A 15,911-nucleotide genomic window follows, 5' to 3' on the forward strand; every position below is an offset into this window, starting at 1 on the left:
CCCTGCCCCTTCCTCCTATCCTCATCCATCCCTCAACAAAGGCTGAACCCTAGCTACCCTCCAGAAGGCTGTTTTCTGGGAAATTGCCTTTTAGAATTTTTCTTTTAATGTATGAATCCACCCTGAATGCTATTTGAAAAAGAAGAGGAATTTAAAAACTAAAGATGTTGCAGTATGCTTACATATACACAATGGAAAAATTTGCTTCTCAAACAGCCTGAGTAGAAAACCTCGCATTGCCATGGCAACCAGATTCCACTGTGACCACACATCATTGCCAGGTCACCCACCCATTTGTAAGCCTGGGCTTTTCAGCCCTTCCCTGAGAACATATGGGGCCCAGATGATACCACCCACTGCTGTAGGGTGCTTGAAGCTCCAGGATGGCTGGCTGAGGGCTCTGTTCTAGTCACTAAGGGGATATTCCTGGAGACCCATCTAACCTGGGACAGGGAATTGGCTCTTCCTAAAAATCATAGAGGGGGAGGAGACGCTCCCTCAAGCCATTGCCCCAGGGAAATGCAAGACCCCTGTGGCTACTCAGGGGCTTGGAGTACTAGGATGAGTGGTTGGGATTTAAAACAATTGTGTGCTGCTGACCAGAAAACCAGGCCCTTGGTAACACAAGAACTGCGAGTCCTGGATCAGTTAAAAACCTAAAGAATAATCAGATCCTTAATGCTTCATTTCCTTGAACAGACATCATGACCTTTTTATAGAGTTTCTGTGTCATCTTGCCCTTTGATCATTCGGAACAAGTACTTCTTTCCAAACTACACTCTCAGTCCCTTTTTCAATAGCATTTTGGAATGGCTAGCCTATGATAACGCCACCTTTCTTCCTGTTGAGCTTCCTAATGATACCGAAGGGAAGTGCTGGAGGGAAGAGCGTGGTCCCTTTAAACGATACGGAAGGCAGGGGGAAGGGTGTGGCCCCTGGCTAGGGCTCCACCCCCACGAGCCTAGGTGAGGATAGGCATTTTTGTTTTCCTGCTCAAATGTAGCATTTCCCAAGACCACTCTGGCCTGCCACGCCCCCATCCTGTGCCTGTAAAAGTCCTGAGGTCCTCGCAGGCGGACATACAGATGGCAGGAGGTGGAGAGGAGCACAACGGCAGAGGAACACACTGGCAGCTGGACTTCGAGAGGAGCACATCAGCAGGCACCAGCAGGCCACTGACCGGCATAAGCAGAATGAAGCTGGGGTGGTCCAACTGCAGGGGGAAACCTTCCCACTCCACCTTCTGACTTCCCCCATCTGCTGAGAGCTGCCTTTACTCAAAATCTTGCACTCATTCTCCAAGCCCAGGTGTGATCCGATTCTTCAGTTACAGCAAAGCAAGCACCCAGGATACAGAAAGCCCCCTGTTCTTGCAACAACGCAGAGGGTCTAATTGAGTTGGTTAATACAAGCTGCCTATAGACAACAAAAAACTAAAAGAGCGCAGGGTAGCGCACGCCCACTGGGGCTTCAGGAGCTGTAAACATCCACCCCTCGACACTGCCGTGGGGTTGGAGCCCCATAGCCTGCCCATCTGTATGCTCCCTAAAGGTTTGAGTAGTGGGGCACTGAAGAAGCGAGCCGGTCCCCGTGTCGCACGCCCTGCAAGGGCGACAAGTGAACTTTTCCCATTTCACTAAGGTCTTTAACGAAATTGACATATAATAGTTGTACATGTATATGAGGGTACATATAATATCTTGATACCTGTATACAATTTGTAATAAATCAGGTGATTGGGAAATCTATCACCTCAAACACTTTTGAGCTGTGAGCGTCACAATTCTAGCTATTTTGACATAGACAATAAATAATTGTTAATTATAACTTCCCTGCTATACAATCGAATACTACAACTTATTCCTTCTGTGTAACTAACTGTATTTTTGTTCCCATTAATAAACTTCTCTTCATCCTGCTTCCCAGCCTCTGGTAACCACCATTCTTTCTCTACTTCTATGAGATTCACTTTTTTTTTTTTAGCTCCCACATGTGAGTATATAAGTAACATATTATTTTACTTAATGTCCTCCAGTTCCATCCATGTTGCTGCAAATGACAGGATTTGTTTTGTTTTGAGATGAAGTCTCACTCTTTCCCAGGCTGGAGTGCAGTGGCTCCGCCTCTCAGGTTCACACCATTCTCCTGCCTCAGCCTCCCGAGTAGCTGGGACTACAGGTGCCCGCCACTGCGCCCCACTAATTTTTTGTATTTTTAGTAGAGATGGGGTTTCACCGTGTTAGCCAGGATGGTCTTGATCTCCTGACCTCGTGATCCGCCCTCCTTGGCCTCCCAAAGTGCTGGGATTGCAGGCGTGAGCCACTGTGCCTGGCCAGGATTTCATTCTCGTGGCCGAATAATATTCTGTTTTGTAGACATCACATTTTATTCATCCATCTGTCGATGGACACTTAGGTTGATTCCATACCTTGGCTATTGTGAGTAGTGCTGTGATAAACATGCGAGTGTCTTTGACATACTAATTTCATTTCCTTTGGATGTATATCCAGCGGTGGGATTGCTGAATCATACTGTAGTTTAGGTTCTTGAGGAATCTCCGTACTGGTTTCCATAACGGTAATAATACTTTACATTCCCATCAACAGTGTGTGAGTGTTCCCCTCTCTCTATCCTTGCCAGCATTTGTTATTTTTTGTCCTTTTGTCTACGACCATACCATGTTCAATGTGGCGATCCCATCTGAGGTCTTTCCTGTGGGAGTGGCTGGAAGGCCATCATCCTTGCAATCGCCCTCCCCTGCTGAGGGAAAGCTTTGCGGGGCTTGTAGATATCAAAGCAAGCCCTCGATTTTGATATTTCAGGGGCCTCAGCCCCAGACTGGCTAGCATTCTCATCTCTCCCACAATGCGGTTTTTATAATTGGCAAGGCTTGTTTTTACATTCCAAGCCTGGAGTCTTTTTCCACAACACTGTAGAAGGCCTTGGGCATTCTGAGAACTAAGCAGCTTGCTTTTGGCATTGTCTTTGATTGGGCCAGGCTTTCAATGAAGGAAAACACATTGGGAAGAAAGGAGCTCCCCATGTTGCTGACGGATCACAGATATTTTTTTTCTTTACTAATTTTCTTTGTGTTTGGCCAGGTATAGAGTGAGGGTGGCAGTTGGGGAGGCCTCTCCTAGCAGACTGAGCTTTTCTGCATCTTAGGCTAAGGCTGAGCGGGTCCAGTCCTCTCCTGGCCATCTCTGAGACTTCTTGACTCCCCACTATAGAGGAGTTCAGGGGCGTTGGGCATTTCTTCCTTGTGTGAAATTTTCAGCTCCTGTCAGAATGACCTTCCACCAAACCCTTCGCTTCTTCCCATCATAAAGTTGGAAGAAGAAGAAAAGTGGTTCATGGCATGTAGGCAGGTAAAATATTTGATATTTTAAGTTGTTGCAACTTTGCCATAACCCATGTTCAGTTCAGTAGACTTGGAACAGCATGAATTCTGCAAAGTGAAAAACTCTGGCTTCCTCTGTAGATGCATTGCTCTGCAATCTGAAAACTAGCAGCAAGCCAGAGTAATAAGAGCAGGGAAGCGGGAGAGGGAGGAAAAAGGGAGAGGGGAGACCGAATCAGTGTCCGAGGGCCTAGCCTGAACTGTTTAAGGTAATGCCTATTTATTAATATATTTTCTCCTTCCTTTCTTTTTTCCCCTTCCTCCCTCCCTCCCTCCCTCTTTCTTGCTGCCTCCCTTCCTAGTGACATGATGCTGCTTCCCTCTGGCAGCTCTGTCTTATTTGGCTATACCCAGCCAGAGCTTATAAGGATTCAAGCCTGTCTTTACAGATGTTTCCTTTTAATCACTGTAATTACTATTAGTGATTAATCCTTAATGGGGACATACTAAGAAACACACTTGCAAAATGCTCACTGGCAATTGGAATAACCTTGATTTTGTGAGCCATGCATCGTCTTTGCTTGGCCACCGGTTCCACAGACAATGCATCAGATCCTAGAATTATCTGATCATTTATTAGTTTCTTCTCCCAGACCTGGGACAAAACCAGGGGGTTTCCAGAGTAGAAACAACAGGGAAGTCAGCTGTCCTGACTGAGAGACTGTGAAGGTTCTCAGTGAGGATTTCCTCTGATCTCCCGGCATTACCATCTGAAATGGGAGTGGGTATCGGGTGGGTGTTCACTGAGTGCTGGTTCCGGGCTGGGCCTGTGTTAGTGGGCAGGCTGCTCAAGTGGCTTTGGGAACTTGGGGCAAGAAGGCGTCCTGGCTCCTCCCACTCTGACAAAGTGGGTGGGTGCCTTGCTGAGGGTGCCTCAGCGAAAGGCCATATGTTGACAGATCCAGGGATTCCAGTCAAATCGAACTTATTAAACACATGGAAACTCGCGGCATAGGGCAGGCCCAGCAGAGGCTCTGCTGGTGGACTGGGGACGTTCTCAGTGTGGGGAGCCTGGGCATCTTGTCACTTCCCATTAGCTGCAGGATGCCAGGATCCTTCATTTCTGATAAATCATTCATCCATTGACCTACAGTAATGTTTTTAAAACTGACGTTAGGAAAAATAATGTTCTTAGAGAAGTTAGTAAGTTTGCGGGAACAACAAGGCTTCCCACACACAAGTTGCCAGTTTGTATAATCTCAGCTTTTTAAAATGCAGAACTTCTCAGAAGCTTTATTATGCTAACAAGATCATAATTTCCACACAGGTGGAATTGGTATACAGTATTTCCCAAGCTCATTTAACTGTCAGTCTCTTTGCTCTTGGGATACCTGTTGAGCTATCTAATGCATCACCAAACCACCTGCTGATAAAGCAAAACTAAGTTAACAGAACTCAGGAAGGGAGAGAACCACAGCATGTAAGCCATGTCTCAGGATGAGGAAGACAGGAGGATTTTATAGGGTCCCCATTGGTTAAGAAGCTTTTTAAGGCAGGGCATATAGTAGTTAAGACTAGCCAACCTAGCAGGGTCTGGCAGGGACTTTTGATAGATAAGCTGTTGTTTGGTAAGCAAGCTGTTTGCTCAGGTGAGCAGCGTGCTGTCTCAAGTAGATTGCTCTGTAGGGAGTTTCTGAAGCAAAAGTGAAGTTATTGCTTCATAGTCTTATCTGCCTTGGGCAAAGATTTCGTGGACCAAACAACTAAGTCATGTTGACACAGGTGGTCTCAGTTCTTAGGACCTATAGCTGTGTTCGATTGATGGAGGTTGTCGTAGTTCTCAGAACAATTCATATTTCTCACATGTACAACAGACTAGTACATGGGATGCTAGTCTTTTCAAATGCACTCTGAGAAATACAGAATCTTTGAAGTTAACATTTCCAACAGAAAGTCCTTGAGTTTAGTGCCTATTGCATAAAAATGACTTTCTGTGTTTCTAGGGAACCTCCCTGGTCTTCCTAATTAAGGATTTTAGTTAATAAGTGTTCATATGATTCATTCTCCTTGTGATTTGTGGTTTTTATAAAATTTGATAAAGTCCCATTTCCTTTTTCTAAGAACAGCTAATTTAGGTTAAGTTATGCAATTTAGAATAAAATTTGAATAAGAAAAGAAAGTATTGAGGACAGAGTCAGATTTGAGTCAGAAACTGGGAGGTGGCTTTGAAGGGAAGTAGGAACAATCAACTGTATGGAATATAGTTTCCAATTTTTTGTTGTCTTAATGCTCTGGCATTTGAGGCCTTGATGGTGGAGAGCCTGCTCCTCCCAGGGCTAGCTAAGTCCTACAGAGCAAATCCCCCTTTGAGGACACCTTTGACATATAAACCAACCCATCCAGCACTCGCATCCCCAATCATCTCCTTTGTCAAACTCACATACCAGACAACATGCTCCCTGCTTGAAATCACCCCAGGACCAGGTACCCAGCAACTGGATACCACTCCTGTAGCCCAGAGCCTGCTGAAATATTCAAACTAGCCAATGTAGCTTACTCAGCTACCTACCCTGCCTCATGCATCCTTCCCTGGAGACCCCAATAAAGGTTCTGGCCATGCTCTGCCCCCTTCTTCTGCCTCCTGAGTGACTGTGGTTCTTGCCATGTAATCCTGCATAGTCTACAGTGCCTCCTGTTTCTGGGGTCTGTATGAACTTCTTCCTTCATGACAGTCATTTCCACATCTGCTGTCTTACTATCTCTGATTAAAACAAATTCCAGGAACATTTTAACGCACCAACAGGAAACGAAGCGTAATGTAGTTGGTACAATGGCAGCGCATCAGAATCACCTGGGGCGCCATCTGCCCAGGCCTTGCCCAACAAGTATTTGATTTAATTGGCCTGCAGTAGGGACTCAGGTGGTTCTAATGGACAGCCAGGGGCAAGAAACACAGTCAGCGATCCCCAAAGTGTGATCCTGGGACCAGCAGTGTCAGCCATCACCTGGGAGCTCGTTAGAAATGCAAATGTTTGGCCCCAGCCCAGGCCTCCCAATTCAGAAATTCTGGAGGCAGGGCCTGGCAAGCTGCTTTATCAAGTTTTTCAGGTGATTCTGAAAGATCTAAAGTTTGAAAACCACGGCACAGACCTAAAGCAGAGTAGAGTCAGAGAAGCAGAAGCAGGTCACTAATGGATTAAGGGCCTGGAGCTTCATGGCTACAGTTTCTGCTCTCTGCTAGTGCTGATCAAACTTCTTCCGGTTCTAGAATCTTAGGACAGAAATTCTGCTGCTGATGTAGCTAAACATTATTATTATTTTTGAGACAGGATCTCACTCTGTGGCCCAGGCTGGAGTGTAGTAGCATGATCTCGGCTCACTGCAACTCTGCCTCCCAGGCTCACCCGATCCTCCCACCTCAGTCTCCTGAGTAGCTGGGATTACAGGTCTACTTGGCTAATTTTTGCATTTTTTGTAGAGATGGGGTCTCGCCATATTGCCCAGGCTGGTCTTGAGCTCCTGAGCTCAAGAGATTTGCCCGTCTTGGCCTCCCAGAGTATTGGGAGGCATGAGCCTCCACCCACAACCTGAACTTAACCTTTTTTATATGCCCGTGTCATCGCCTGCTCACAGTTTGGATACCGTTTTTAAAGAACGTGAGCAAAGTATTCCTCCCTATTATGTATATTCACTGGTAAGAACTGTCTTAGGGAAATGTTCACTCATATATAGAGGCTTCCAAACATCAGGCTGGATTTTTTTGCATGGACAAGCCTAGGGTTGTGCCCCAGTTGTACCTATACACACATCAGAGGAAACCAACCGGTCAAAGCTTGAGGTAATGGCAACCAAAGATTGGTGTGTTTTAAGAACATCCCAAATTTATGGCATTTTACCTCTAGAAGGCCCTTTTTGCTCATTTCCTTCCCGGAGTCTTTGTAATCTCTAAAACATGACCTCCTCGGCTTTTTGTGTCTTACCACAGTGGCATGGGCAGCTAGGTGGTTATGCTTCAGAACTAGAAAAAACAATCCTAAGATTTCTAGCCTCACATGCTCATGTTTCCTGCTACGATATAATTGAGTGGATCTGAAAAACTGTAGAACCCCCAAAACTTCCAAGGGTTCGCTAGAGCTCCAAAAACTAGGTCAGCCACGTGGCACTTATACTTAACTCTTGGTGATGTTTTGTGCTATTGAGTTGAATAAGCAATAGAGGAAAACATTTACGTTGTGAAATAGTCTATGACCAGAAGACTGTATGAAAATATAATCTCTTCAGTAGAGAACAATGAAACTCATAAACCAGGATTTTCCTTCCAATATGTAGTGATGAATTATAATTTTTTAGCTTAGCTCTCTCTTGATTTGGTTTCAATATGTATAAATACCAATTGAGCAGTATCCTTGTATGAGATACAAAACTAGTGAAATATACTTTAAAAATTATTTAAGCATTTGCTGAGATACCTAATGACTTTAATAAGGCAGAACAGTGATGAAACCAACAAATGTTTGAATTTGTAATGAAAGTATTAATACAACCTTCATTAACAAAATTGATAAGGATTTGGTGTTTTAATTATAACTTAATTCCCTGATTATATAAAACAAAGGGAAAACAGCAACTTTAGTTTTTTTCCTTCATTACTATTTGGGAAATGTCAAGATGGTCACAGCCTGTTTTAGATAAATGGTGAGTGGGATATTTTTACTCAGAACACTTCTAAAACCAGATGTGTGGGTTTTTTCCACACCAACTTCTCTAACTCTCCAGACGCCAACTAGGTGTCCTACAATTCAATTCCGTTCTGACGCTCTCTACCTCAAGTTAGTGTCAGATCCTACAAGTTACAAAACTCAATGCCACAAAACTGCCCCAATGCAGACACCAGTTGCAAGTCCCAGGGAACCACCCATACTTGTGCTGAGCTATGACTCAGGAGTTCCTATAACCTCCTCTTCTGGTTTGATAATTTGTTTGAACAGTCCACAGAACTCAGGAAAATACTTCGCTTATGTTTACCAGTTTATTAGGAAAGATACAACAGGAACAGCAAATAGAAGAGACGCATAGGACAAGGTATGGAAAGAGGTGGGGGGCCTTCTATGCCCTCTGGGATGTGCCCCCTCCTGGCGCTTCCATGTGTCCACCCACCAGAAAGCTTACCAAACCTAGTTGTTACAGAGCTTAATCTCTGGACCTCCCCCTCCCCTTTCTGGTGCTCAGTGGAGAGAAAGTTCCAAGCCCCTAATCACTTGGTCTTTCCTATGACCAGCCCAATTGTGAGGCTATCAAAGGGCCCCAGCCTAAGCCACTTCATTAGCATACAGTCTGGTGTACTTACAAAGGGTCATTATAAATAACAAAAGACTCTTTTCACCCTGGAAATTCCAGGGGTTTTAGGAGATCTAGGCCAGGAGCCAGGACAGAGACCAAATATATATATATATATGCCATGGAGATTTTGAGCTGTCAGATCAAGACCATCCCTTGCGTCAGAACGACTGCCAACTGCATGAGATTGGTTAAAATGAGTTAAGTATGCCAGAAGGCAATGGAACTGATAGCATCATCATCTATCCTCATCTGATGCCTGGAAGTTAGGGACTAGTGAGTCCATGGCAGAGAATACTGTAGCTCTTTCATGTGGTGGTGTCCCATCCCAGATGACACTCACCCAAAGGCACGGGCAGCTAAGCATTAGGCTTTTGATTTTTCCAAATAGACTTACACTGGCTCTGTCATTTTATTTCTGTGTTTTCCTTATTGGTCAAATGAATGTTTAAGGTCAACTTCAAAGTATCAAATGGAATTTTAAGGGTATGACTTGTGAGTTCACATTTTTCCAAAGAAACGCAAATCCATCCACGCTGTCTTGTAGCTTTCTATTGACATCTAGCACTGAGGCTTACAGTACTTTAAACTCTGCCTAGTCCAAATGGATCTCGTGAGTTCCTCAAGAATCAGAACCAATCTTGTTCCAAGTTCTAGCATAGTGCTTGGCACACAGGATCTGTGTATGGAGTAAGTAGCAGAGATGCTACAAGGGATGCAGTTTTTTTTTTTTTTTTTGGAGAGAATGCAAGTGAGAACTAGATCTCTAAAAATTAGGCTGACAGATCCTTGCTGATGCCAGACTCCTTAGCATTCCCCTCTACCACAATGCATGCCAGCTAAGGGGCAGAACCAACTTGGATGTTCAGTGGGCGTGTGATGCATGGTGATGACATACATGAAGGGCACTACCACTTCGGCTCAACTCTAATGGACCAATGTGAGTGCCAGACAGTTGTTACGGACAAATCAAGCTATAAAAACACTTTTTGCTCTTTAAGTGGACTTTCCCATAATATATAATCAGCTGTGGGGCAGTAGCCTCTAAATAATTTTATTTAAAATGATCAGAACCCAAAACAAAAGATATAAAAAACAAAAAACTCACAAAAGGAAATTAAAAAAAAAAAAAATGATCGGAACCCTGAACCTAATTTATTCAGAGGGCCTCTATTTGACCTCATCAAGTAACCAGAAACATCTTGATAAATATCCATTCTTCCAATTACAGAAACGTTTTAAATCTCAATTCAGTGAAGGACTAGTTCTTCTGGTCAGCTGATATAACTGGCATTTAAAGACAAAAAAATGTAAAAGGGAAGTCTTTGGTTTCCCAATATATAAACAAAAATGATATCCAGAAAACTGAGATGATGTAGAACTTAGCATTCAGGGCAAAGTATCTGTAGTGCTGTCAAACCTGTGGGTGATGGTAGAGTGGTTTATTGGTTCCTTCTCTCACTCCTGATTGTGTTAGAAATAGAAACATCTGCCTCATCATAAAAAGTCATGATTTAAGAAATCTCCCACTGGTCATAGAAAGATATGTGTAGAAGATCCTGGTTAATCATTGGGCAAAACCCTCCCTAGGCAACTGGGAATTGTTTCTTCAAGGAAGTGTCACCCAACAGTCCAAGCATGTTCACAGATGAAGTAGCTGTTATTTCTTTCTATACATCCTGAGGGTATGAACCACGCATCCTTCTGTGTAAAAACATACTAAGCACATTCTTCACAGAGCCAGTAAGCAATAACTGTCTGAAGACTTGCTCAGAACTTTCTCTGAACATCTGCTTCCTATTTACTATGACCTTCTGCTCCAAATATACCTCTAATTCTAGTAAGTGCCTGCTCTAAAGTCGAACATTTCTCTCAGGAAAAAATGGTGAATCCATTCTAATAAAGTATACTCCTTTACAACCAAATTTCTCTTTTAAAAGTAAAACTTTGTAGAAAACTGACTTCAGCAACGAACACATAGCAGTCCAACTGGTTTACTTAACCCAGGGACAGATTCGTTTGATCAGATTTCTCATATGAACTGTGTTTGATGAAGCACTGCCTTGCTGTTTAGTGCCTTTTAGTGGCCTCCATTTAAAAAAAAATTCTATGCTATACAAATCTCTGTATATTATCAATCCATGTATTTGATGTTGCTCAGTGCAGTGGTGTTCTTCACAGGAGACTGGCTGACTGGAGAGTTGAGATGGAATATCTACTGAATAAACCATATTTTTCTCAATATCAAGATTAATGAAAGCATACTATCAATTTCCTACTATAGCCTAGGGGCAAAAATATGGAAACAGTCCATATTTTCATCAGTTCCCATTATTTTTGGAATAATCTTAAAAGTTTGAACATGTGTCTTTTATTGTTAAAAATCTGAAAGCAGGATGGAACTTTTGTTCTAGAAGGGCGTTCATCTGATAGGCACAGAAACGTTGGCTCCAAGCCACACAGGTGGCCAGTGACAGTACCAGGCCCAGAATCCGGGCTCCTGGCCCCTAGCTGCAGACCCCTTCTCTGGCCACCAGGCTGCCCTCTGGGGCTTATCTCTCAGGCAGCCGTGTCAGCTCAATGCATGTTGATGTCGTACATTTTTGACAAATCAAATGTTTAGAAGAAGTCACTTTTTAGTTAGCCTCTTTCTTCTTCTGAGAGCTCTGGAAGGAACTCCTGCCCAACCCCTCGTTAAAAAGTGTGAAGAAAATATTTTCTAGATTTCTGCCAGAGTAATACAAGAAGAAAAATAAATATAATTAATGGTTGTTCTAACTGTAAGCAGTTTTAAATGATTATTTTAGGAGCTTATCACTTTTAACAGTAAACAAAAGAGGTCAGAAGAAGTACTCGGTATTTAATAACTGGCCAAACACATTTTCCCGAATATTCTTCCAGAAAAAAGTAAGCTATCAATATTTTTGATTTCTAAAGGCCAATTTAATAAATAAATGCATGCCAGAAAAAATACAAAATTACAACTGAAAACCAATAATAATTTAACAGAAAATGCTGTGTTGTACACTTTTTATTGGTATGGATAACTTAATAAAGTAACAAATCTGAAAACACCTTTTGCTTTTGCTGGAAAGAAAGTACTATGTTAGAGAAGAACTAAGAGAAACCAGAAATCATTTGCAAAATGTAGGCATGTGATATGGTCTATGGTAATGCAACAGCCAGAGGTGCTGTTTTATCCATTTGTGTGTGCATGTTTGTACAAGCATCAGAAACCAATGACATAGACCCCAAAAGCAAAGTCACAACAGGCTTACTCTGTGAAACATGCTGGATTACAAGCACAGACTACCCAGGACGCAGAGGCGGTGCAGGCGCAGGTTTGTTGTTTCTTCTGTATGGGGTTTCCTTGCCAGATAGGGGGCTAATCATGCAATAGCTTGAGTTTCTCTGAACGTGATAAACACCCAGGATTACTAGAACCGGAAAGCGTGTGTTCACTGTTTTACAAGACAGCTGAGCGGTGCTACAAAAACAACAGAAAGTTCCTTCACTTTAATCTGGTTATATGCCCAAACCTCTAACCAAGAAATAATGCAGCTACAGGAGCAAATTAAATTACTATAAAACATTCCTTCATCTGTAAAACATTTCTTTTCCCCTCAAATTAAAAATTTAAAATAAAATGTCTTCGTTTTTGATAAGCAGCTCCACCACCAGTCTCTGATATCGTATATCATTCAATGCAGCCATGGCATCTAGTTCTGGAGATCTCATAAGGGTGGGTCCAAAGACGATTCCAAGGTTCTCTGCATTCATAAGATTCTCCTTTTCGTGGAGGGTCACTCTGAAAAATGCAAGTACCAGGAATAAATGACTTTGTGTAAGCCATATGTTCTTCATTGTGCTTGAACACTAAAACAACAAGATTCACAATAAAAGTTTGCATCTACTTATCAACAGGTTATTTCTCTAATATCAAAGTACTGACTTTCCCTAAAGTAAACGATGTTAAGAGATAATTTAAACTTGTGGTGATCACTGAGGCTCAAGCCTGTGTTAATGTGCTGGACTGTATGGATTCAGTTCTATCTATGGATCCTCCTGCCACAGCCCACAGCCCACAGCCTATAGTTCTAAACCTACATTTGCAAATAGCTGAGAAGGAACTGGGTCACCTTGATTTAATCCACCCACTCTCCCTTCACTCTGGCTGTCTTTGCTATAGAGTAGTTTTACAAGTAGACAGTTGAATAAGTGTCTAGGGAGAGAACAGCAGCGACAGTAATAAGCAATGGCTATGGGTAGGCAGCATCGTCAGGGAGGGTATGTGTTTATATGCTTTTTACCACTGCACAGTAGCACAGAGAATATCATTTGAGAGTTAGTCCTTTGTTTTAGCGTGGAACACTTAATTACATCCCAATAGGAAGCAAACCTGAATTTATAAGTGAAGTTGTAAGCACATTAAACAAAGGTTTTAAATGAGAGGAAAAATTTAAACATTCATGAGTGACTAAAATATCATTTTTGTATAACTCATGCCTTTGGCCACAAATGTATTTTTGTTTCTGATTGGTTTTAAATTTTGAAAACCTAAAACTACCAAAACTTGGTCATATAATCTGGAAACCTTTGCTTCAACTGATAGAGACCAAGGGTGACCGAGTAAGGGAGTAAACTGCATGACTATCAATCGCCTGAAAACATCAAACCACAACTAACTGAAATACTTTTTCTTTCCTCCCTTTATCCCTTACTTCTTTACTGCACCACTTTTTACATCAGTTTGCAGTATTGGCAACATTAATTCAATAATCAAAAAATCCCATCACCAAGTTTGAAGTGCTTTTTTTGGAGCAATAAGACAGGAAAAGTGAGCTGCCTTGCAAGTTCTAAGTTGCTTTCTTCTTGCTTTATTATGCAAAGGTCTCTGCAGCCACAACTCTCTCCACAAAAATTAGTGCACGTCCTTGGCAGAATATTGGTATTTCTAGCATATCTGCAAACATATACTGAAACTGCAAATCCATTTATAACACAATCAAGTCTGTACTCAGCATTGTAGTGTAAAATATTTTTAGCATTCCTTCTCAACTAGTACAATTTCGCAAAAGACAATATAGCTATGCATTTATTCATTCAATAGATCATTTGTCCTTTCTTTCACCCTTCATTTCATTTTGTCCTTAAAATTTGGATGCAATACAAGTATAAGACTCAAAGTCTGTAACTTGCCTCTTTAGATGTGCCATGAGGTACCGGAGGGTTTCGCAGTGAGCAGGTGGCAGTAGTTTCAGTGCTTCATGAAGGGTTTCCAATTGCTCATCAGGATCCATAATTTCTAAAATGGCAAGTTGAATACCAAGAAGAAAAGCATTAACACAAAATTGATACAAATGGTTCACTGAATTCTATTCTTGTGATAATCCTCTGAAACTGGTAAGAAATGCTTTCTTATAATTCCTTGTCCAACAGCTTCGGAAATTATTTTTAAGGTTCAAGTCCAGATTTCCAAAGGCTCTTAGTTTCAATGTGGCAACACTATTTACTTGGACTTTTGGAGATGGAGGGAAAATCTAATTTTGTCACTTGAGTGTCTTGGAGTCTGACAACTTCAGAAATTGGACATTGAATACAGGATGTAACTACAAAAAATTCAGACATGTCGACACAGATAAAAACTTATACATGCAAATGAAGTAACCTTAGAATAATACTTACGGGATGGTACACTGCTTAAAATATCCATTTTCAGCAATGGTATACTAACCATGTCACTCCATTACCCACTCTGACCCCAGGAAAGTCTTATTGATATTCATACTTTTTTCTTTTTAAACCAAAACATGTACCATCCAACATTTACTTGCTTTATTCATTATGTTTAATTTTAAATTACTTTGTATAGAAAAATCAAATCTACCTTCAAAATGCAAAATTTTCTATGACTCAGACATTCAGAAGAATGCACGGCAGACTTTGAAGGCACTTCCAAGTGTTTTGCCTGATGGCGGGAGCCCTGAAATAAATGTGACTCTTCCAAAGGTGTAAATTTTGAAGGGAACCATCTACATTTGAATGTTTTAGTTCCAAATGAACAAAACCCCAGCACATTCCTTTGAGGTCAGACTGCATTCAATTCATTAGTCATCTATATAACTGAAAACAACATATTTGGAATTCTGTAATCTCAAAAAAAGAGCACCACAGTACATTCCTGCTTCTACTCAAATGTCAAAGGATGGGGTGCTTTTAAAAGTTGGGTTAGGCCGGGTGCGGTGGCTCACGCCTGTAATCCCAGCACTTCGGGAGGCTGAGGCGGGTGGATCATGAGGTCAGGAGTTCGAGATCAGCCTGGCCAACATGGTGAAACCCCATCTCTACTAAAAATTAGACAGGTGTGGTGGCGGGTGCCTGTAATCCCAGCTACTCGGGAGGCTGAGGCAGGAGAATTACTTGAACCTGGGAGGCAGAGGTTGCAGTGAGCTGAGATTGTGCCACTGCACTCTAAGACCGGGTGACACAGCAAGACTCCATCTGGTGGGGGAAAAAAAATTGGGTTTCAAGGTAATTTCAATGAGACTACATGCTGCTGAGTCCTAATCAGGATGGCGGCCTTGAAATGCTATGAAGACTACATCTGACCAGAATGCAACATCCAAGACACAAGACCAAAAATCCTAGTGTTTCCAACTTATAAAACAAACCAACTCAATGGTAATGAATTGAAGTCAGGTAAAAATTGGTGTAAGATGAATGTGAAAATTTCCTAGCATTGGTAAAGCAGATGTGATAAATTTCAGAAACTGAACAATGACTGAAGCTTTTTAATTCAAACAAACTTTGACCATTTTACAATCTCTACCCAAAATTTCCTCATAGTTCCTGGCTCATTTCTTTGAATGAAGAATGGATTTGCTTTTTGCCATGATAAATGATGTATGGTCTCTGAACTTCGGGGCCTTTAAAAAGTGCCAATTTATAACAGTGGTGCCAGCTCAGATACTGAAATGTAATCATCGAATTTCTAGAATAAAAGAATACTCCACTTACGATAGCAATCACTAGTTAGGGTTTTTGTTTGTTTTTTGAGACAGCTCTGTCACCCCAGCTGCAGTGCAGTGGCATGATGATGGTTCACTGCAGCCTTGACTTCCTGGGCTCAAGTGATCCTCCTGCCTCAGCCTTCCAAGTAGCGGGGACTGTAGGTGTTGCCACCACCATGTCCAGCTAAATGTTACTCTTTTTTTTTTGGAGACGAGGTCTCACT

The 15,911-nt window shown here is 42.0% G+C and overlaps 1 protein-coding gene across 12 annotated transcripts in view; it reads right to left on the reverse strand.

Annotated features, from left to right (window-relative positions):
* Nucleotides 1-11,598: 11,598 nt before the first annotated feature.
* Nucleotides 11,599-15,911, reverse strand: part of CHN1 (chimerin 1) — a 198,717-nt gene continuing 194,404 nt past the window's right edge. For all 12 annotated transcript variants that reach the window (XM_074009484.1, XM_065525669.1, XM_074009482.1 and 9 more), the window contains 2 exons: nucleotides 13,877-13,982; nucleotides 11,599-12,485 (listed from right to left, as the gene is read on the reverse strand). In XM_074009484.1, coding sequence (XP_073865585.1) covers nucleotides 12,314-12,485; nucleotides 13,877-13,982 — 278 coding nt within the window. In that variant the 3' untranslated portion in view covers nucleotides 11,599-12,313. The remainder of the gene's footprint in view (nucleotides 12,486-13,876; nucleotides 13,983-15,911) is intronic.

The sequence above is a fragment of the Macaca fascicularis genome, chromosome 12 (assembly GCF_037993035.2).
Source record: "Macaca fascicularis isolate 582-1 chromosome 12, T2T-MFA8v1.1".
Lineage (NCBI taxonomy): Eukaryota > Metazoa > Chordata > Mammalia > Primates > Cercopithecidae > Macaca > Macaca fascicularis.